Genomic DNA, 22,928 nt, shown 5'->3' with positions numbered 1-22,928 from the left:
ATCAGATGTAAAATCATCTTATTATTATGGATTTTAAAACTATAGTGCACTTAGGACTTCATAGGTGACTTTAGATACTTACCCATGTGTCAAGGTCATCTGACATGCCAGGCCAGTAAAACCGCCTGTCAATTGCGTCCAGGGTTTTCTTTTGCCCACAGTGTGCCCCAGTGCTGCTGGCATGAAAGTCTTTGAATATTTCTTCAGCTTTATCAGGCCCACACACCACCTCAGTGACATTACCCTTCTTTTTGTAGAAGAGTTTTTCATCTTTGGGAATTAAACAGGCTACATTAGTAGTATCATTAAATAAAAGCATCAGCTGTGAAGCAGACCAAGACACAGCCTCAAATACATCCTATTTCCACATCAAAACAAAGGGTCAAAAACACAAAGAGCAGTCCAAAACCAGGTAGATGCACAGACAAAGGGAAGACAAACAGGCTGGGTCAGTACCTCGACTAATCTCACCCTCATCCCTCCCTCTGGAGTGACAGTCTATCACTCCTGCATCACCTGGTTCTCCACCATACAATGAACTACTTCAAATGCATCTTATTGTTGGGATCTTTTGTTAGTGAAACGTACACACAACTGATGAGAGTCTTTTGTGATGAAAGTGGTATGCTCCAAAAGAAAATTAGAGCAGTTAGTCTCCCGTATCTGCTCAAGAGAAAGACCTGCAAAGTGCAAAAGGTCATACTTAATACTTTTCACTTGAGCATATTTTTTCAGAAATATTATTATTTACAAATTTCCTTTATTATCTGGTTGTCTTAGCTTCTCTCTGTCAGCTGACTCGTATATCTACGAGTCGACCTACACTTCCTCTGAACTGATGCGCGTTCCCGTCGGGGGCAGTCGTTTTTAAACTGACGGTCAGCTGACCTAGTGTTATTGTTTCGTTTCAGCCTGTTGGTGTGAGTTTTGTTTTGCACCATTCATCACTGTTGACGTTCAGCGGTAAGTTTCGTTTCTCCTCACAAAGTCTTAAACTCAGCTGTGACTTCTGCAAAGTCATTTCAGCAGTATGTTTACATGGGGAGAGGACAGTCAGGGCGGGTTTCGGGTGAAAAAGGGTTCAGTAAGTGCAGCAGGTGATGGAGTTTACTTTCTGAAGCTCGGTTTTCACATTAAGGATCTGTCAGCAGGTCATAATGTGCTCGCTTTCGTCAAAAGTGATGGAAACGTGTTCATCATCCGCACAAACGAGAGCAACGATGGAAGAAGAGTGAGAGGAAACCAGAGTGAGCATTTTAATTTTATTTTATAACACAATCACTGTTGACATTTTCTTGTTGCAGCATTAACAATACTACTAATTATAACCTTTATTTATAGAGCACCTCTCAAAACAGTTTTATCCCCTACCCGCACCCCCCATAAACAGAAGAAACTCAAATAACTAAAATCATAGGCTAAAAAACAGCCAGAGTGCATGATGCACTGTTAGTCCTCCAGCCCTAATAAATAAATAAATGAATGAATTCATTAATGATAAAGTTAATGCAGAAAGGCTGGGATGTCAACAAGATCAGAAGACTAATGTCCACTGTATTGGGGCCTTAACAGCAGAGGTTCCCTTTATTTTTAAGTCTGATCAGAAGACAACCACTAATATCTGCTTTTTCCAGAGTCTGTGAAATACAAAGAGAAGATTGAGGCTGTGAGTTGTGGTGATGATGTGGTCACACTGCTGTCTGAAACAGGCAGAGTTCTCTATGTGGACTCAGCTCACCCTCCTTTTACACCCAGGTAAGAAAAAACAACATTATTGCTGTCAATCAAAGAGCCAACCCAGCAACCTGTGCAGAATGGATTTGGATTATAACATTGTATTTATTGGTATATTGTTAACTTTTTTGTGTGTAAAGCCTGCATTTGAAATCTTGACAGCCATAGTTCTGATACTTACAGAGCGATGTATTTGAATTGAGCTGTTTCCTCCTTGTCTCTCAGGCCACTGGAAGTGTTGTGTAACATACCAGTATCTCAGGTTGCTTGTGGGAGCCAGCATTCAGTCGCCCTGACCAAAGGTACAGTAAAGTTTACACTAGACTAGAACAAAAAAATAACAAAAAACATATTGTAAGGTCATACAAAATCTCCCCACTTATACAGTTTCGGTGTGATTTACTCACAGTGTCCTCTTGTTGAGCAGGCAGTGAGAGAAACAAGATAAAAATGTTGACATGCTCATCTACGCATTAATAGTGCAGCGATGTCCTGCACAGCAGCATAGAATACAGCATAATGTAATTATTATGAAAAGCACAATCTTATACTGTTATATAATTTACTAGGTTAACATAAATATACAAAGAATATTATATATGTACATATACACATTCAAACAACAAGTGCTGTCTGCCCACCAGTGCTGAACTTTAATGCAGATAGATTTGAGCAGTTAATGCAGATGCTTGTATGTTAAAATTATATCATTTTTTATTTAGTTATTTATTTTATTTGTTTATTTGTCAGGGACCATGTACAATTGACATTAATCTCAAAGAGAAAAGATGCATTGCACCAGAGTATAGCCATTGGGTAGTTTCCATCAACTGTCCCTGTGATAGTCCAACGCAAAGACTACAAACACTAGACAGGGTATATAGTTGGGCAAGGTGGGTAGAAAGACAAACACAAAATACATCAGGAAGGATACAAGAAACATGGGTCATTAGACGCAGAACAGCACAAAACAATACCATAGCAACAGAAACTCACTTAACGTAAGGAAATATGATAAAAATACTAATAATAAAATAAACTAAATGGATTATAATAATATTATTTTATAATAATGCTGGCACGTTTGGTTCCTTAGAATCCATGTTTTTGTTTCTCTAGAGAAGACTTTGAAATCTGTGCAGGTTTTCAAATCTGCAGGGGGCTTGTTCCACTCTTTAATAGCTTTGTATGAGAAAGCTGATTGAGCAAGAACAGTTCTTCGTACTGTATGGGAATACTACACTGCCACACTGAGGTCGACCTTGTAGTTCTGCTCATCTGCTCCGAGGTTAGTTGTACAAAGCACTTAAGGGGTGGAGGTGCAGTATTGTTGATGATCTTGAAAATCAGACGTACATGTGCATACATTATTTAATTATCAAAATTAGCATGAGTCATATCATGAGTCAGTATGATGTCCTCATAGATGGTCAGGTGTATACATGGGGCCAGGACTTCAGAGGCCAGCTGGGTCTGGGAAGGAGGAAACTCGGTGGCGATTCACCCCAACATCTCAGATCTCTGTCATCGATCCCCCTGGTCCAGATCGCTGCAGGGGGGGAGCAGAGCTTTGCCCTCTCTGTCTCTGGAGGGGTGTTCAGCTGGGGCAGAAATGACTGTGGACAGCTCGGGCTGGGAGACACTACAGGTAATGTTGCTAAATTTTTTTATTTGAATTAATTCAGTCTATATTCATTTTATTAGCCAAAGCCATACGGTCCGGCTACCTTAGCTGTGTTTTTCAATATATTATATTTTGCTAACATAACATTTCCTGTCTATAGACAGACACACACCAACCCCTGTTCATTCTCTGGACATGAAAAAAACTATTCACATCTCTTGTGGAAAGGACCACACTGCCATTTTGACAAAGGTTAGTCAAAGAAAGATTTCCAACACTCTCATGTTGTAACCTACAGTAGGACATTTATTGATGGAAAAGACTGATCTCCTAGACAGTGGACATAATGAAGAAAATAACTTTAAAATTTACTCACCAAATGAAACCCTTATATAACTGGAATGATGAGACATATTCTGGATGGTTTTGTGAACCTAAGCCTCAATTTTTCAAGGTCACCTGTCATGAAAACATTAATTTGAATTGCCTCAAACATAAATAAAAGAAAATGTGCAGTTACCAGATGCAAAGCATAGATACTTATTCATCAGCCAATCAGTTGTTTCCTTTTAATTACCTTAATATACTGTAACATCATATTGACAGGCACCATTAACCCTCCATTAACTAATTTTTTGACCACATGGGGGCAACAGAAACAAGCTATACACACATCATCTTTTAGGTTAAAGGAAACTTGTTCAATAACAGTTTCTTATTTACATGTCCAGCAAATACAGAGCAACATGAGCATTAATGTATAGTCATGTTTATTGCCACTGGACAAATGTAGGTCCAATATATACTCAGTAATCACTTTTTCTTTTCTTTTCTATTTTGGTCAATACAAACTCCTGAGGGAAATATTGACTCGTTAGCTGCTAAATATGTTCACCAGCTAGCACCTGACTCTGTCTGCTGTTTGGTGCTGGCGTGATAGTGTACAGGGTGCTTATTGCTGAAAGCAGCCTGCTGCATTTGGGAAGCTGCTGAGAGCTATAAGAGGGACCAAAACACTTAAGTTGCAAGCCGGAAAACCAAAAGCACTGAGTTGAAAGATACTGAAACACTAAAATACCGACTTACCGTGGATAAATATGGAAGTGTGAAGTATAATTACTCCAGGACTTTAAACTATGGTTGTCTGGTTGGTTTTTCAGGATGGTATAGTGTTCACATTTGGCTCCAGTCAGTATGGACAGCTTGGGCACAACTCATTCAGTGTTGAACTACGTCCTCGTATTGTTGCAGAGCTCTGGGGGTCAAAGGTCATCAAGATTGCATGTGGACGGTACAGTACATCAACTTACATAATGCAATAACTCTGAGCCTATTGGGCTTGGGAACCAGGGATGACTACTAAACAGTGATTGGTAAACAGTGACAGCTTAGTATTACAGGCCTGGAAGCTGCTCCTTTAAAAAATAGTGCATGAAAGTATGTCTATATGTCTCATATTATATTGAAAATGCTGTTTTTAAATGTACAATCTATACAGACATCACACATTAGTGATGACGGACTCCAAGAGAGTCTACTCCTTTGGGTGTAGAGAGCAAGGCCAGCTGGGACATGGAGAGGAGAGTCATCCATCTGTGCCGCTGCCTGTTCAACTGCCACAGGGTAACTCCATTTATGCTATAGTATCTAGTACAATAATCAAACTGAATAGTAAAATGATGGTTTATATTTTTACTCTATCATTACTGCAGACACCACTGATGTTCCCCAAATTCGGAACATCTACGCAGGAGGAAACTGTTCATTTGCAACATGTTCGTCTACTGAGGTACAAACAATAATACATCCATTACATGATGGTTGGAGGAGTAACAACAAGGTGACACAGATTATTTATACAGTCAACCCCGAAATTATTCATACCCCTTTTGGACATGCCACTTTTTGTTCAAATGTAAATAAAAGCTGACTGAAATATTTTTTTTACCACAATGATGCCTTTTGTACATCGTCTTTTTATCTTCTTGGAGACGCCTGTGTCACTTCCGGTCAAAAAACAACTTGCTGGTTGAATAAAAGATAACTTTAAGTCAAAATTTGCCAGGGGTATGAATAATTTCGGGCTTGACTGTATGTGTAAAGTCACTTTTTAAACAACTCAACTTGTGTCTTTCGCAGGACATTCATGAGGGGTCAAACCGTGACAGTATGAACAAGGTTCAGCACTGTCTTGATGGTTTGATTGACAAATGGAGCTCTGCACATGATTCAGAGTCATGGAAAACAATAGAACAGTAAGACAATGAAGTAGCTTTGGTTTTGACTGAAATTATTAATTTGGCTTCATAGCTATCAAGACTATGTTATCAATACAATACACTTATAACATTAAATCTTCGCAGGGAAATCCAAAATACGTTTTCATCTGCATCTTGTGTGAATCAAAGCTTCCTTGAGCAAAGGTAAATGCAGTACCTCTGTGCATGATCACCTTTTTTTATCTGGTGAATAGTAACATTTTTGGCCATATCAGCAGCATTGCTCTAGGGATGGAAGTGTTAGTGCTTGTTAAGTCCACCACTTTGGTCCATAATGAAATATCTCAACAACTGGACGGATTGTGAGGAAATTAGTGCAGTCACTTTTCATCAAGCATAAACAGCGGGTGAAGCATCTCAATATCTATCTATTTACATAATTACACACTTAACTAAGAAACTGGTCACTGTAAACATAGCTCCTAAGAATTAGAATGTTAGCACTGTAATTGTGGACAAGTTTACATATTAACGTTAGCATTCAGCTCAAAGCACAGAGCTGCTAGTGTGGATGTAGACTCTCAGTTTTGTCTCTTTGTGTTTTTAGCAGAGATAAGCATTTCCAAACCTCTCCAACATACTTTGGCTTGAACTTGTCAGTTGCAAACCACAATTTCAATAAACTGGTGAAGAAGGATACTGTTTTGGCAGAGGTATGTAAATGCTTTGAAAAGTGTTACTATTAAAAAGGGCATGATTAATTTTGTATTACTGCATATAATCACGTTTACTATCCCATTTAAAATAAGTGAAATGACTTGTGACCCATTCAAATCCTTTTTAAACCAACAGGTTGAAACTGCTGTCATGCATTTGCTTCCCTCTCTTGATAAGAATCCAGTGGGTGTGGAGGGGCTGAGGATCTATCTGCTTCTCATTGAGCTTCTGCATGTGATCCAGAAAATGAAATGGCAATGGAGCACAAATCTTGCTGAGGCTGTTGCTGCCGCCATAGTAGGACTGTCTGCTGACAGCCTCCAGGTCATAGGTACCATAATACAGTTTTTTATTTTATTTTTTATCACAAAAAAAGAGAGAGCTGTTAGATAAAGAGCAGCAGGCGACAGGCTGCATACCTTCTCTCTTGCTGAGTGAAAAAACTACTGTTGTCAGCATCATGGAATGATACCATGGTTGCAATTATTTTTGACCAATCTCTTTATTAAAACAACAGCTGCTCTTATGGTACTTATGAAAAAGTAGCTGCTCATTCAGAGCTTTCTGTATTAACCTTTTGCTGCTACATTTTGCAGATCTGGTAAAGTGGGCCTCTGGACTGAAATCTTAAACTTGACTTCTGCTCTGTTTTGAAATGCTCACTGACAATAATGTTTGCTAATCTCCACACATTCTTCCTCAGGGGACTGGTGGTCCTCACTGTCAGCTTCCACCATGATTAAATATATTGACGTGTGGAAGCAGACCCTCTCAGTGATCCTGTCCTTAGATCCGGTTCCACGCAACACTGGAGTCAAAAACCTGCTACTGGTCCTCCAATACTTGTACAATGTTAGTATCAGTTGCTGTTTGTATTTTCTGTTCATGTCACTCAGAATAATCCCCAATGAGGAATTCTACACACTTAATAAGGATAAGGATACATTTAAGGATAAGGATAAATGTATTGATCCCACAGTGGGAAAATCAAGATTATGTTTATACCATTTCAATCACCTGATTGATAAAACACTTTTGTTTTAAAGGCCAACAGCAGGACTGCAGAAGATGGAAGAGTTCCAGACAGCAACTTTTGTTTGTTGATTGACCAAAAATTTCTTATAAAGGATCTGTTGCTTTGGCGTTCATGGTCACAGCACAAGGTAAAAAAGAAAAAAGAAAAAAAAAAACCAACTGGTTGAGTAGTGAGTGAGCTGAAGTTATGTGCTTTCGTCTATAAATGCCTGTTCATGAATGTTGAAAACACAATTTCCTCTTAACCTGTGTTCTTCAGTGGTTGTCACATATTGCAAGATTAAAGTACCCTTATATGTTTTTTTCCAGAAGGTGGCTGCTGAGCCACTTATCCTTTGTGGCTTTCCAATTGTGATGGATTTGCAAACAAAGAAAAAGGTGTTTGACTGGAATGCTGCATACACCAGGGTAACTAAAACTGATAATAAAACTGATAAGCAATCCCAGTTTATCAGTGTGCATTATTTGTGTCTGGTAAACATTTTCTCTATTTGAGAACACATGAAACTTATCTATTATTATCTATCAGTTATGAAAACAAAAATCTTGATGTGTATTCTAGATGGAAACAATGGGTCGCTCCTGGTGGGATTTATTTCGTAAATGTGGACGTGAGGTGCTACCTGAAGAGCTGCTCTTTAGACTGGACTTGACCAAAGCTTCAGTTTTGGAAGACGCCTTTGAACAACTGGCTGCTGTTGACCACAGTGACTACAAGAAGCTACTTGTGGTAAACATGTAATTTTGATCTGAAAACCACATCGTGGCCAAAGTGAGACTAAAAAGGTTGCATTATTGTTCAGTTACTGTACTTCTGAATAATTACAAACTTCTGTCTTCTAGGTCTGTTTTGATGCAAATAATCATCATGGTGATGATGATAATCTCCACATAAAAGATTTTTTTCATGATGTGTTTCATGAGATGTTCTCTGCTGAATCTGAGATGTTCATATTCAACAACTCCACAACGCTGGCATGGTTCCCCTCAAGAGTAAGACTATAGAGCCTCATATAGAAAAAATGAACCATAGACTGAAGATTTTGTTTTTTCAATGGATTTCCCTTTGATGGTGATCTACATTAATTAACACAATTAATTGTACAATATTCACTTCAAAAGTCCTACCTCACCTACCTTTGTCTCTACCATCATCAATAACAGGCAACACAAGATGAGAAGAGATACTTCATGTTTGGATTTCTGTGTGGATTGGCCTTGTTCAACCAGTGCATCATCCACTTACCGTTCCCATTGGTACTGTTCAAGAAGCTGCTCGGTGTAAAGCCTTCACTGGAGGATATGATGGAATTCAGTCCATGTGTCGGAAAGTAAGGAGAAATTAATGTAAATTCAAATAGCACAACTGTGTACTTTTAGGTGCTGAACTGTAAATATTATACAGACTCTAAATGTTATTTCTTTTATTGTGTTTCAAGGACTCTACAGTACATCCTGGAAGATGATGACATCGAAAACCTGGACATGTATTTCTTAGTAGGTGTTTTACAGATGGTCAATAACTTATCTCATTTATTTGTTTTCTGCTATCTACAGTAACTGACAGTCTTCTTTCACTTCCTAAAGCAGTGATGTCATTTACTTGTTTTCTCTTGTAACTGATCAACAGATCAACTGGGATGAGACAGATGTTGACCTTGATCCTGGCAATCCTGAAAAGCTGGTGACAAATCAAAATAAGTAAGACCATCACAGTATGTATTCTTCTGCATGTGTTTTGGTATATTAAGTGTAATTTTAAAAACTGAAACAGGATTAATACACGTTATACTGACACAATACACTATAAATATACCTGCAAAAACATTACCAAATATAATTCCAATCAATATTTTCTGGTTCTATTTGACACCCAGGGAAGGAAAGGTTAATACTATAATATAATCGTATAATGTGCTATTAATTAATAACGTACCTGCATTCTTATGTGAATTTATGTGAAATGTGAAATTGCAGAAGTTGCGATACATATTTGGTAGCCAATCCACACTTCGTAACTTTTGATCCAAGTGTGCATTCTTGGATGGGCTTGGCATGTCTAAGATATAGTTTGGAGCCAGTCTAATGAAAGCCTTATAAGTAAGTGACACAATTTTGAACTGTATTCTTGAAGCAGATAGAAGCTAAAGAATGGTGGCTAATATTGAAGTTTAATTTATTTTCTTCTGCTGGTTAAAGTTGAAAGAGCAGGTTTAGTTTACACCAACTGAAAATCATTTTGTGTGAACCTGTTTGTTTAAAATTAAATAAAACTTCTAAACAGGAAGGAATATGTGGATGCCTACGTAAATTATGCCTTCAACACATCAGTGGTGAGGCTGTTCCAGGAGTTCGAGCGAGGCTTCTTCCAGGTGTGTGACCGGAATTTGGTGAAGCTGTTTCGGCCAAAGGAGCTACAGGAAGTTCTTGTGGGCAAAGACTTCCATGATTGGACAAAGCTGAAACAGGTGCAGTCCATAACAAGAGCTCCTTTTTTTTCCATGTTTTTTCTGCAGCATGCAACTGGTTTAGCACATTTTCATGTGCTTGATTTGAACATATGAAAAATAATTATAACAATCTAAAACTGTACTAACTATAACGCTGTGTTTCACTGTAATTAGAACACAGGTTATGAGGGGGATTGCCATGCCGGACACCCCACCATACAGATGTTTTGGGAGGTTTTTGATGAACTCACTGAGGATCGCAAGGCAGCTTTCCTTTGTAAGTACAGTACCTCATTTTAACATGAAAAACTTCATACACAATTTATACACTCACATTTACATTAGTTTTTAATCTACTAGACTACCCTTCACATATTTCAAGGAAAAGCAACTAATCATTGTAATCTAATTAAGTCATTCATCAATATTGTTTAGTCTCCCAGAGCTATTTCTGATATTAACACTAAGGATATCATAAAAATAAATAAATTAAAAAAGAAGACACTCACTCATTAATTTCTTTCTCTGTCATCCACTAGGGTTTTTGACAGGTTTTGAGAAGATTCCTATTCTTGGTGTGGATACGATCAAGATGACAGTTCGAGTTAAAGAAGTTGAAGACCTCTCCTACGACCAGTACTACCCTGAGACACATACATGTTTCTCAATCCTAGAGTTGCCCATATACTCCACCAAGGAGATCATGCGAGACAGGCTGACAGAGGCCCTGAGCAAAAAGAGAAACACCCACAACTGATGGTGGCACTGTACCCCAATGATACACTGTATCTATACTGATTTCCAGTGGGGATCACCAGGAGAGGACTAAGAACTGTTAGACAGCACTTTTTAAATGAGATCAAGCCTCAGAGGGAAAATACTGATGAAAATATACTGTACATTTGTAACTGATGTAATTGTGGAATATCCTCAGTAAACAAATAGTGGGATAAAGTATTATAATATATATTAGTGAAAATGATTTATTTGTATTGTTTACTTTGACTGAGTTGAACAATAAAGTTGAACACAATTGTGCAAAAACAGTTTTTGCTGCAACTTAAGGAGCTGTCCACTCCTCTGTATTATTTTTAACAGATTGTCATTGTAACATTTTTTGACATATATCTATAAATGATTACCTTTATTTGTAATGTTTAGTTGTAATAAAATGGATTTAAACAGTAGTAATTGTGGTGCATAAACTTTTATATAAATTATATATAAACCAATAAATAAAAGCACTCCCTGCCCTTACTGTTGCTGAGTGCATTATAAAGGTTGGGTGACCATTTAGCAGCAGTTGAAAAATTGTAAATGTGAAATGGGGTTCATGGTTATTGTATTAAATGGCAATAATCAGTATTATTGACTCATGGGACTCAGTAGGAGCCACTGCTGTTGCAGAGGATAAAACTGGTAAGTAAACTGAAAACAAACACACAAATTGGTGGAGAGTAACTGAGTACATTTACATTGTAGTGAAGATATATATTACTTCATGTCTACTCACATTTTAGAGAAAAGTGTCTTTACACCATTTTATTTCAAGTTGAAGCTACTTGTTGCTTTGTTGATTAACATTTTGGAAACCTACTGTATTATAGACTAAACTAAAGTAACTTAATACAAGACAATGCTGCTTAAATGAAAGTGAGCGAGTGATAATAATGCTGTAATATAACATATAATCATATAAAAATGAATATTTGTAGTGCCAGGGCAAACTGAACATATTGATACATGTTGTGTTGACTGATTGACTCCATGTTGAAACATTTTCTCCTTTTCTTTCCATGTGCTGCATTTCTGTCACCACTAGCTGATAAAAAGGAAGAACTGAAACCCTTTGAGGTAAAAAAGCACAACATCCTGCACAGCAGCACATGTAGATACCTGATCCTGGACTTCAGCGGTGAAGGAGTCTTTGGCACAGTTGCCAAGTGTGTGAATTTAATTACTGCACAGCATGTAGTGCTGAAAATGCCAGCCCTCACCTCTCTGTCTCACTCACTCTGCATGATATGTTCACATGCACAGGGCAGGGTCAGGCATAAGAAACCTTCTTCACCACATCCTCAGTAGCCTTACCAGCTTCAAAACCTAGACTAAACAAATACTTTTTTTCCACAACACAAAACTGACTTTTAGACACATTCAGCCGGTGTAAACAATGACTTAAAAACTGTAACGTGATTGTCTTCTACAGTCACAGCATTACACAGAATTGTTTATTGTAAATCATTAAAACTATCTAGGCTAAATATTGCGGTATTCATGAAAAAAATAAATGCATTTCACTTTCATTAAAGGTAACAATCACCTGACCACGTTGTTTCGTTTCAGTCTGTTGGTGTAAGTTTTGTTTTGCATGACTCATCACTGTTTACATACAGTCAGCTGTAAGTTTCGTTTCTCCTCCTGAGCTGATTCACACAGTATTAAGCTCAGCTGTGAATCTGGCAGAGTCATTTCAGCAGTATGTTTACATGGGGAGAGGACAGTCAGGGGGGGTTTCGGGTGGAAAAGGGCTCAGTAGATGCAGCAGGTGATGGAATTCACTTTCTAAAGCTCAGTTTTCACATCAAGGATCTGTCAGCAGGTCACAGTGTGCTCGCTTTTGTCAAAACAAATGGAAATGCGTTCATCATACGCACAAATGAAAGGAACGATGGAAGAAGAGTGAGAGGAAAACAGAGTGAGCATATTTATTTTTATTCATGTAACTTCAACTCTAACTCACAAAGCTCTGGTAACAACATGTTCTTGTTGCAGCATTAATAATATTTGTAATAATTATAGAGCACCTTTCAACTGTAACCTCAGCTGTATTTTTCCAGAGTTTGTGAAATACAAAGAGAAGATTGAGGCTGTGAGTTGTGGTGATGATGTGGTCACACTGCTGTCTGAAACAGGCAGAGTTCTCTTTGTGGACTCAGCTCATCCTCCTTTTACACCCAGGTAAGAAAAAATAACATTGTTGCTGTCAATCAAGGAACCAAACTAACAGTAACATGTGCAAATAGAGTTAGATCATGCAATTTCCACAGTTCTGATAATAACAGAGCCATGTATTTGAGCTAAGCTGTTCCTGTTGTCTTCCAGGCCACTGGATGTGTTGTGTACCACATACCAGTACCACATACCAGTATCTCAGGTTGCTTGTGGGAGCCAGCATTCAGTCGCCCTGACCAAAGGTACAGTAAAGTTTACACTAGACTAGAACAAAAAACATATTGTAAGGTCTTACAAAATCCTGTTGTCTCCCCACTTATACAGTTTCAGTGTGATTTACTCACAGTCCTCTTGTTGAGCAGGCAGTGAGAGAAACAATGTTGACACGCTCATCTACGTCACCTTTAATTGTGGCAATTACAGCAATTACAAGAACATCAGGTTGCTATAAAGATAACTTAACGTGACCCTTAGATCCTTAGTAGGGTGAGGGCATTAATAGTGCAGCAATGTCCTGTACAGCAGCATAGAATAGCATTACACACACACACACACACACACATGTATGTATGTACATATATATGTATATATAGTACCAGTCAAAAGTTTGGACATACTTTTTCATTGATGTGTATGGGAAAGTGTGCCCACACTTTTGACTGGTACTGTACATATATATATGTATTTACAGTGTGATGCCTCCACAGATGGTCGAGTGTACACATGGGGCCAGGACTCCAGAGGCCAGCTGGGTCTGGGAAAGATAAAGCTCAACACCAATGCACCCCAACACCTCCAATCCCTGTCATCTATCCCCCTGGTCCAGATCGCTGCAGGGGGGGACCAGAGCTTTGCCCTCTCTGTCTCTGGAGGGGTGTTCAGCTGGGGCAGAAATGACTGTGGACAGCTCGGGCTGGGAGACACTACAGGTAATATTGCTACATTTTTACAATTGATTTAGTCTATATTCTTTTTATCAGCAAAAGCAATAAGGTCTGGCTATCTTAACCTTAACTGTGTTTATTATATTTTGCTAACATGACATTTCCTGTCTATAGACAGACACACACCAACCCCTGTTCATTCTCTGGACATGAAAAAAACTATTCACATCTCCTGTGGAAAGGACCACACTGCCATTTTAACAAAGGTTAGTCAAAGAAAGATTTCCAACACTCTCATGTTGCAACCTACAGTAGGACATTGTATTACTGCTTCATATCTCTTAGCCAATTGACATTATGAAAACATTACTAATTTACTCACCAAATGAAACCCTTATATAATGATGAAATATATACTGGATTGTTTTGTGAACCTAAGCCTCAAATTTTCAAGATCCCCTATCATGAAAATATTAGTTTGAATTGCCTCAAAAATAGATAAAAGAACATTTGCAGATACAGATTCATCAGCCAATCTGTTGTTTCTGGTAATTTTATTAATATAACGTCATATTATTATTGCCAGACACAATTAAACCTGCACTAATAACTTTTTACCACTTGGGGGCAGCAGAAACAAGCTATAAACATCCAGCAAATACAGAGCAACATGAGCATTCATTTAGTCATGTTTCTTGCCACTGGGCAAATGTAAGTCCAATATTAATTTTATCACAATTTTTTACCTCTATTTTGGTCTAAACAAACTCCCGAGGAAACCATTGACTCGTTAGCTGCTAAATGCTCTGTTGTGTTCACCAGCTAATACCCGATGGTAAAATGGTAAAGATGCACGCCCTAAAACCAAAAACACTGAGTTGAGAGATACTAAAACACTCCAACTCTAATTCTCAAAGCTGGTTATGATACTTAAACACTAAAACACAGTTCAGAGAAACTGCAGAGTTGGGTGATGATTCTCAAATACCGACTTACCGTGGATAAATATGGAAGTGTGAAGTATTATTACTCCAGGACTTTAAACTATGGTTGTCTGGTTGGTTTTTCAGGATGGTGTAGTGTTCACATTTGGCTCCAGTCAGTATGGACAGCTTGGGCACAACTCATTCAGTGAAGAACTACGTCCTCGCATTGTTGCAGAGCTCTGGGGTGCAAAGGTCATCCAGATTGCATGTGGACGGTACAGTACATCACCTTACATAATGCAATGACTATTTTCACATCACATGAAAAGAGTCAAGAAAGTAATGGCCTTTTAAAACCAGGGATGACTACTAAACAGTAGCTGGTGAACAGTGGCAGTTCAGTATTACAGGCCTGGACGCTGCTCCAATGAAAACTAAAAAGTAGAACATTAAAGTGTCTCTATATGTCTCATATGATATTAAACATGCTGTTTTGTACTGTAAATCTATTCAGACATCACACATTAGTGATGACGGATTCCAAGAGAGTCTACTCCTTTGGGTGTGGAGAACAAGACCAGCTGGGACATGGAGAGGAGAGTCATCCATCTGTGCCACTGCCTGTTCAACTGCCACAGGGTAACTCCATTTATGCTATAGTAACTACTACAATAACCAAACTGAATATTAAAAATGTTCACTTACTTCAATGATAGATTACATTTTTTAAATTGTATTACATTCATTATTGCAGATGCCACTCATGTTCCTCAAATACGGGACATCTACGCAGGAGGAAGCTGTTCGTTTGCAACATGCTCATCCACTGAGGTACAAACAATAATACATCCATTACAGGATGGTGGGAAGTGTAACAATAAGATTACACTGATGATTTATATGTGTAAAGTCACTTTTTAAACAATTCAACTTGTTTCTTTAGCAGGACGTTCATGAGGGGTCAAACAGTGACAGTATGAACAAGGTTCAGCACTGTCTTGATGGTTTGATTGACAGATGGACCTCTGAACATGATTCAAAGTCATGGAAAAAGATAAAACAGTAAGTATATTGAAGTAGCTTGATGTTTTACACTTGATGTTTTAACATTTCATAGCCATCAGGACTATGTTATCAATTCAATGCACTGAAATATAAAATTTTCACAGGGAAATCCAAAGGATATTTTCTTTTGCATCCTGTGTGAATCAAAGCTTCCTTGAGCAAAGGTAAATGCAGTATCTCTGTGCATGATCAATTTTTTTTATCTGTTGAATAGTAACATGTTTGGCCACACCAGTGGCATTGCTCTAGGGATGGAAGTATTAGTGTCTGGTTCGTCCACCACTTTGGTCCACTCTGGGATATTTCTGCATTAATTGAATGGATTGTGATGAAATTGGTGGTTGTAGACTCTTAGTCTTGTCTCTTTGTGTTTTTAGCAGAGATAAGCATTTCCAAACCTCTCCAACATACTTTGGCTTGAACTTGTCAGTTGCACGCCGCAATTTCAAGAAACTGGTGAAGAAGGAAAATGTTTTGGCAGAGGTATGTAACTCACATGTCTGTTATGAAATGCTTTGAAAAGTGTTACTGTTAAAAATGGCATGGTTTATTTTGTATAAAGGCATGTAATCACTGTCATCCTCCTTTATATAATGAGTGAGTTGACTTGTTTTGATATTTTTGTAAAATGACCAGAGTCTGAAAATAATGCACTGTTTTTACCTTTTCAAATCCTTTTTAAACCAACAGGTTGAAACTGCTGTCATGCACTTGCTTCCCTCTCTTGATAAGAAACCAGTGGGAGTTGAGGGGCTGAGGATCTATCTACTTCTGATTGAGCTTCTGCATGTGATCCAGAAACACAAACGGCAACAGAGCACACACCTACCTGAGGCCGTTGCTGCTGCTGTAGTAAGACTGTCTGCTGACAGCCTCCAGGTCATAGGTACTGTCACTACCATACAAGAAACTTCATAGTAACCGCAGGTGCTGTCAAATCAACCATGACTAAAATTATAAGGATTAAAACTTTTAATAGTTTCAAGGTATGTCAATTGTGAAATACTCACTGACATTAAAGTCTGTGTCTTCCTCAGGGGACTGGTGGTCCTCACTGTCACCCTCCACCATGGTTAAATATGTTAAAGTGTGGAAGCAGACCCTCTCAGTGATCCTGTCCTTACGTCCAGTTCCACGCAACAATAGTGTCAAAAACCTGCTACTGGTCCTCCAATACATGTACAATGTAAGTATCACTGGTTAACTATATTTTTTGTGAATGCCACACAGTATAACCCAAACCAAATCCTACTCAAGGTTGTTACATGAAGTTTTCATTTTCAACTTTTCACCTAATAAATAAAACATGTTTTAAAGGCCAACAGCAGGATCACAGAACCTCGAAGGATGCCAGAAAGAGATTTTTGTTTGTCAATGGATGAAGGCTTTCTCAATCAGGATCTGCAGCTTTGGCGTTTACGGTCACATCGCAAGGTAAAAAAAAACTGATGGTTAATTAGTTTGTAAGCTAAAGCCATGTCATATGTAATAGGTGTGAATAAATTAATGATGGCTGTCAACTTATTCCTTCTTTCTGTCTCTTTTTCTGACACTTTTCAAACACTGTCCATCAATGTAAAACCTCAAAATCTGATCTCCTGTGGTTGTCATTTATTGTTGAACCTAAAGGACTTGTATGCTTTTTGCATTTCAGAACATGCGTGTTGAGCCACTTATCCTATGCAGCTTTCCAATTGTGATGGATCTGAAATCAAAGAAAAGGGTGTTTGACATGAATGCCGAATACACAAAGGTAACTGAAGCTTTAAACTGTGCCTCATGAGAAGTAGCCTTTACACACAACACTGTCAGGGTCAATAAAACTCACAAGAAAACGTATGTTATTATTATAAAACATGTTATTCATTTGAGAAACTGAAGTTAGACAATAGAAAAATAATAAAAGATGCTATGACAAATGAAATCTTGAACTTTGCTCTAGGATGAAGCAGTGGAACATGTCATCTTTGATTTGTTTTGGGTACTTGGATGGTTTCCCCCTTTGCCTCAAAGGCTGCTTTTTGAACTGGACCTGAAGCGAGCAACAGTTTTGGAAGACACATTTCAACAACTGGCTGCTGTTGATCACAGTAACTACAAGAGGGCTCTCATGGTAAACAGTTATTATCTGAGAGCCATAGCATGGCCAAAGTCAGACTAAAAATGTTGTATTGCTATTTAGTTTACTCTTGCCTAAACTGTGGTTTCAAACTTAGATTGTGTCCCTCTGTCTTCTAGGTCTACTTTGATGCAAACTATTTTGCTGTTGATGATGATAATCTCCAAGTAAAAGACTTTTTTCATGACGTGTTTCATGAGATGTTCTCTGCTGAATCTGAGATGTTCATGTTCAACGACTTGAAAACGCTGGCATGGTTCCCCTCAAAAGTAAGACTTCAGATCCTCATACAAGATCGCTTTTGATGGTGATACGCATGAATTAAACAATAGATATTAAATGTTAAAATGGACTGTACTTGTATAGCGCTTTACTAGTCTTCCGACTACTCCAAGTGCTTTTACACTATGTGTCACATTCACCCATTCACACACATTCATGCACAGATGGCAGGGGCTGCTACACATTGTGCCAACCTTCTAATCAGGAGAGAGCTAACATTCAAACACATTCCCAGGCATCAGGAGCAATTTGGAGTTAAGTATCTTGCCCAAAGAACACATAGACATGCGGATAGAAGGAGATGAGAATCGAACCACTGATCTTTTGATTAGGAGCAACCAATACCAATACCAAACTGATACCATACCTCCTGAGCCACAGCCACCCCCAATATTCACTCATAAGATGTATGAATGATCAATCATATACCCAAGCAATTCATAGATTCCTGATAGTCTCTACCATCATCAATAACAGGCAACACAGGACGAGAAGAGATACTTCCTGTTTGGAGTTCTGTGTGGATTGGCCTTGTTCAACCAGTGCATCATCCACTTACCGTTCCCATTGGTACTGTTCAAGAAGCTGCTCGGTGTAAAGCCTTCACTGGAAGATATGATGGAGTTCAGTCCATGTGTCGGAAAGTAAGAGAAAATGAATGTCAATTCAAATCACACAACTGTGTACTTTATGGTGCTGAACTGTAAATATTATACAGACCCTAAATGTTATTTCTTTTATTGTATTTCAAGGACTCTACAGTACATCCTGGAAGATGATGACATTGAAAACCTGGACATGTATTTCTTAGTAGGTGTTTACATATGGTCAATAACTTATCTCATTTATTTGCTTTCTGCTATCTAACAGGCAATCTTTCATTTCCTAACGCCGTGACATAATTTACTTGTTTTCTCTCGTAACTGATCAACAGATCAACTGGGATGACACAGAGGTTGACCTTGATCCTGACAATCCTGAAAAGCTGGTGACAAATCAAAATAAGTAAGACCATCACAGCATTTATTCTTCTGCATTTGTTATTTATGTGAGGATTTTAAAAAGTGACATCAGCATGAATACACGTTATAGGGTGCCAAATATAACATTATAAATAAGTTCCAAATTTTTTTGTATTTATCTGTTTATAAAAGCTTGAGAGCATACTTGATAACCAATCTAGACTGGGAACTGTTCACATGTGTGAAGCGTGCACTCTTGTGTGGGAGGTCTAAGATATAGTTTTTAGCCAGTCTATTTCAATGCCTTAAAAGCAAATTACAACATTTTGAACTGTATTCTTGAAGCAGAGAGAAGCTAATGAAAGATGGCTAACACTGAAATAATTTATTCTCTCCTGCTGGTTAAAGTTAAAAGCCCTGAAGGTTAGGGTTAGGGTTAGTTCGTTTTGTTGTTTCAGGGCAGCCAAACTGCTGTTACCAGTAGGGTTAACATGAAGATATGTGTGTGTATCATCTGCATGGGAATGAAACAGATATCTATGCTATGCTTATATTACCAAGGTAGGGATGTAAATAGAGAAGAGAATGAGACCCAGACTTGACCCTTGAGTTGCACCATAAGCTTTGTAAATGAGGAAATGGAGCTATAGAGTTCACAGAAAAGTGGTTTTCATAGAGCTAGGATTGAAAATAGTCAAGAGGCAAGTCACCTATTCCAAACTGATTAATTAGTTGAGTATTGAGATGTTATCATTGACAGTGTTAAATGCAGCAGTTAGGTCAAGTTGGACAAAGAGCAAAGGTCGGTTAACATATGATTCAAAGCTGTCTCTGTGCTATGCCCAGACTTAAAACCTGATGGGATTTTTCTCATATAATTTAACAGATGGGTATAAACTACTTTTTCCAATGCTTTCAACAGAAAATGGAGGAAAGAAAGGGAAAGAAATTTGGTATATGTTAATATTTACAAAGAGCAGTCAAGTTAAGACAGTAGGTTTACGTTTTAAACCTACTGTGGGAAGACCAGAACATGTTTGAATGAAGTGAAACAGAGTTTGTAGTGAGAGAGCAGCTTAAGATGTGTGAACCCATTTAAAATTAATATGAAATTTAAACCCACTAAACAGGAAGGAGTTTGTTGATGCCTACGTGAATTATGCCTTCAACACATCAGTGGTGAGGCTGTTCCAGGAGTTCAAGCGAGGCTTCTTCCAGGTGTGTGACCGGGATTTGGTGAAGCTGTTTCGGCCAAAGGAGCTACAGGAAGTTCTTGTGGGCAAAGACTTCCATGATTGGACAAAGCTGAAACAGGTACAGTCCTGATTTAGCACATCTTCATGTGCTTGATTTGAACATATGAAAAATAATTATAACAATCTAAAACTGTACTAACTACAACACTCTGTTTCACTGTAATTAGAACACGCATTATGAGTGGGGTTACCATGCCGGACACCCCACCATACAGATGTTTTGGGAGGTTGTTGAAGAACTAACTGAGGATCAGAAGATAGCTTTGCTTTGTAAGTATTGTACCTCATTTTAACACATGAAAAACTTTTAATTAAAAAAACCCCAAAACAAATACAATTTATACGATCACATTTAAATTATACTCTTAATCTGATAGACAAGATTTCACATATTTCAAGGAAAATATCATTGTAATGAAATTAAGTAATTTTTCAAATCTGTTTAATCACGCAGAGCTATTTCTGTCGAAATGGTTCATGAAAATGTTACATTTACTGTTCTGTAGCCTATGTGGTAAGTCTTTTGTGGGAAAATGCATGCGTGTTGATTAAAATCTAAATAACAAATTTGTCTAGTTAGCACAAGCAGTGATAACATCATAGCTGAATAGAGAGATTACCTGCAGAAAAAGGGCAATGCAGAGCTTAACACTGATAATGTTACGGAAATAAATTATAAAAGAAGAAACATATTATTATTTTCTTTCTCTGTCATCCACTAGGGTTTGTGACAGGTTTTGAGAAGGTTCCTATTCTTGGTGTGGATACAATCAAGATGACAGTTCGAGTCAAACAAGTTGAAGACCTCGCCTACGACCGGTACTACCCTGAGACACATACGTGTTTCTCAATCCTAGAGTTGCCCATATACTCCACCAAGGAGATCATGCGAGACAGGCTGACAGAGGCCCTGAGCAACAAGAGAAATAGCCACAAGTGATGGTTGCACTGTACCCCAATGAAACTCTGTATCTATACTGCTTTCTAGTTGGGATCCCCAACAGAGAACTGTTAGAGAGCACTTTGTAAATGGCTGAGTTCAGGCCACAGAGCGAAAATACTGATGAAAATATATTGTACATTTGTATTACTCAGAGATGTCTTAACTGGTGTAATTGTTGAATACCCACAGGGAACAAAGAGGGGCTTAAATTATAATTATATATATTATTTGTATTGTTTAATCTGAGCCTACTTGAACAATAAAGAGTTTGTGCTGCATCTTTATTATTTTCACAGGTTGTCATTGAAAATATTTTTAAATTATGACACATCTAGAAATGATTAGCTTATTTTGTTATTAGCTATGTTGTTAGATATACTTCCTAAAGAAATAAAATGGATTTAAACAGTAATTGTGGTGCATAAACTTTTACATAAATTATATATAAAACCAATAAATAAAAAAACTCCCTGCCTTTACCGTTGCTGAGTGCATTATAAAGGTTGGGTGACCATTTAGCAGCAGTTGAAAAATTGTAAATGTGAAATGGGGTTCATGGTTATTGTATTAAATGCCATTATCAGTATTATTGATTCATGGGAGCCAATATGAGCCACTGCTTTTGCAGAGGGTCCATTTAAACAAAAGAAGAAACCTTTTCTTGAACTGCTTTTAGTTTAGCCTTTTTTTTACATGATAGAAATACATTAATTTGCTATTTTTAACCCCCCCACCCCCACCCTCTCGTGTAAAACAATAAAAATAAACAACAACTATATATTTGAACAAGTGATTGTGAATGATGTAATTTATTTATTTAAAAGTGTACTGAAATTACAAACAATCATTATCAAACACAATGTTAGTACTAAAATATAAATATAAAGATATCCAGTTTAATAGGAAGAATATCTTATTTTTTAAAATAATTAAACTACTGAGAAAAAGGTCTTTGCAATAATATATGAACATTACATTATCCCCCCCCCACCCCCCACACACACACACACATCATCTCCTGTTTGTGAAAAGGGCCTACTGTAATTATATATATATATATATATATATATATATAAATATATATATATATATATATATATATATATATATATATATATATATATATATATATTCTGTTTCTGTGCTCTAAATCTAGAAGGATCTCTTTGTTAAGATTATGTTTTATATTGAGATAGCAACACTAATTGATGGGAAGTGTCCATATGCAAAAAGCACAAATAATTTGTAACTCAAGTGATTGACCAAATCACAAAAAAACATACAATGTTCGAACTGTATTTGGAATGGAACCTATGTACTTTGATGACGTCATTTAGAATCCTGTAGTGTTCTAAACTTAGCTCCCAGTCACTTCACTGCCTACAAACTGAGTTAGTTTACAAAGTTTAGTACGTGAGTGTAGTACATTTGTTTTTTGACAAAATGCCTTTTTTTTTAGCTTAGACAGCAGACCGATGTCAGATAGCTAAAACTGGTAAGTAAACTGACAACAAATACACAAAGTGGTGGAGAGTAACTGAGTACATTTACATTGTAGTGAAGATACATATTACTTAATGTCTACCCACATTTTAGAGAAAAGTGTCTTTACACCACTATATTTTATTCAAAGTTGAAGCTACTTGTTACTTTGCTGATTAACATTTTGGAAACCTACTGTATTATAGACTAAACTAAAGTAACTTAATATATTCTGAAAAAGTTCAAATCAACAATACAATGCTGCTTAGATGAAA

At 37.5% G+C, this 22,928-nt stretch overlaps 1 protein-coding gene across 1 annotated transcript; it reads left to right on the top strand.

Moving 5' to 3' along the window:
* Window positions 1-1,002: 1,002 nt before the first annotated feature.
* On the top strand, window positions 1,003-21,266 carry LOC128359488 (uncharacterized). Its single transcript, XM_053319981.1, has 45 exons — window positions 1,003-1,247; window positions 1,635-1,755; window positions 1,960-2,036; window positions 3,161-3,382; window positions 3,519-3,610; window positions 4,519-4,649; window positions 4,857-4,981; window positions 5,071-5,147; window positions 5,498-5,613; window positions 6,185-6,290; window positions 6,430-6,625; window positions 6,998-7,146; window positions 7,639-7,737; window positions 7,892-8,059; window positions 8,254-8,322; window positions 8,494-8,660; window positions 8,769-8,826; window positions 8,960-9,030; window positions 9,614-9,797; window positions 9,954-10,056; window positions 10,319-10,510; window positions 11,602-11,726; window positions 12,246-12,477; window positions 12,620-12,740; window positions 12,885-12,976; window positions 13,442-13,663; window positions 13,793-13,884; window positions 14,689-14,819; window positions 15,059-15,183; window positions 15,299-15,375; window positions 15,491-15,606; window positions 15,714-15,773; window positions 15,987-16,092; window positions 16,300-16,495; window positions 16,647-16,795; window positions 16,927-17,043; window positions 17,264-17,362; window positions 17,552-17,722; window positions 17,848-17,997; window positions 18,488-18,654; window positions 18,763-18,820; window positions 18,945-19,015; window positions 20,103-20,286; window positions 20,396-20,498; window positions 20,951-21,266. The coding sequence occupies exons 1-45, from the start codon at window positions 1,031-1,033 to the stop codon at window positions 21,166-21,168; spliced, it is 5,922 nt and encodes a 1,973-aa protein (XP_053175956.1). The 5' UTR covers window positions 1,003-1,030; the 3' UTR covers window positions 21,169-21,266.
* Window positions 21,267-22,928: the final 1,662 nt, after the last annotated feature.

Source organism: Scomber japonicus, chromosome 5 (genome assembly GCF_027409825.1).
Source record: "Scomber japonicus isolate fScoJap1 chromosome 5, fScoJap1.pri, whole genome shotgun sequence".
Taxonomy (NCBI): Eukaryota; Metazoa; Chordata; class Actinopteri; order Scombriformes; family Scombridae; genus Scomber; species Scomber japonicus.
Note: the sequence above shows the minus strand (reverse complement) of the source record. Positions and strands in the feature narration are given on the sequence as shown.

Coding starts and splice junctions, on each gene's coding strand:
- LOC128359488 (XM_053319981.1), top strand. CDS start 1,031: ATGTTTACATGGGGAGAGGACAGTCAGGGCGGGTTTCGGGTGAAAAAG. Junction 12,741..12,884: donor CATCCTCCTTTTACACCCAG/GTAAGAAAAAAT, acceptor GTTGTCTTCCAG/GCCACTGGATGTGTTGTGTA. Junction 15,184..15,298: donor GCCTGTTCAACTGCCACAGG/GTAACTCCATTT, acceptor TCATTATTGCAG/ATGCCACTCATGTTCCTCAA.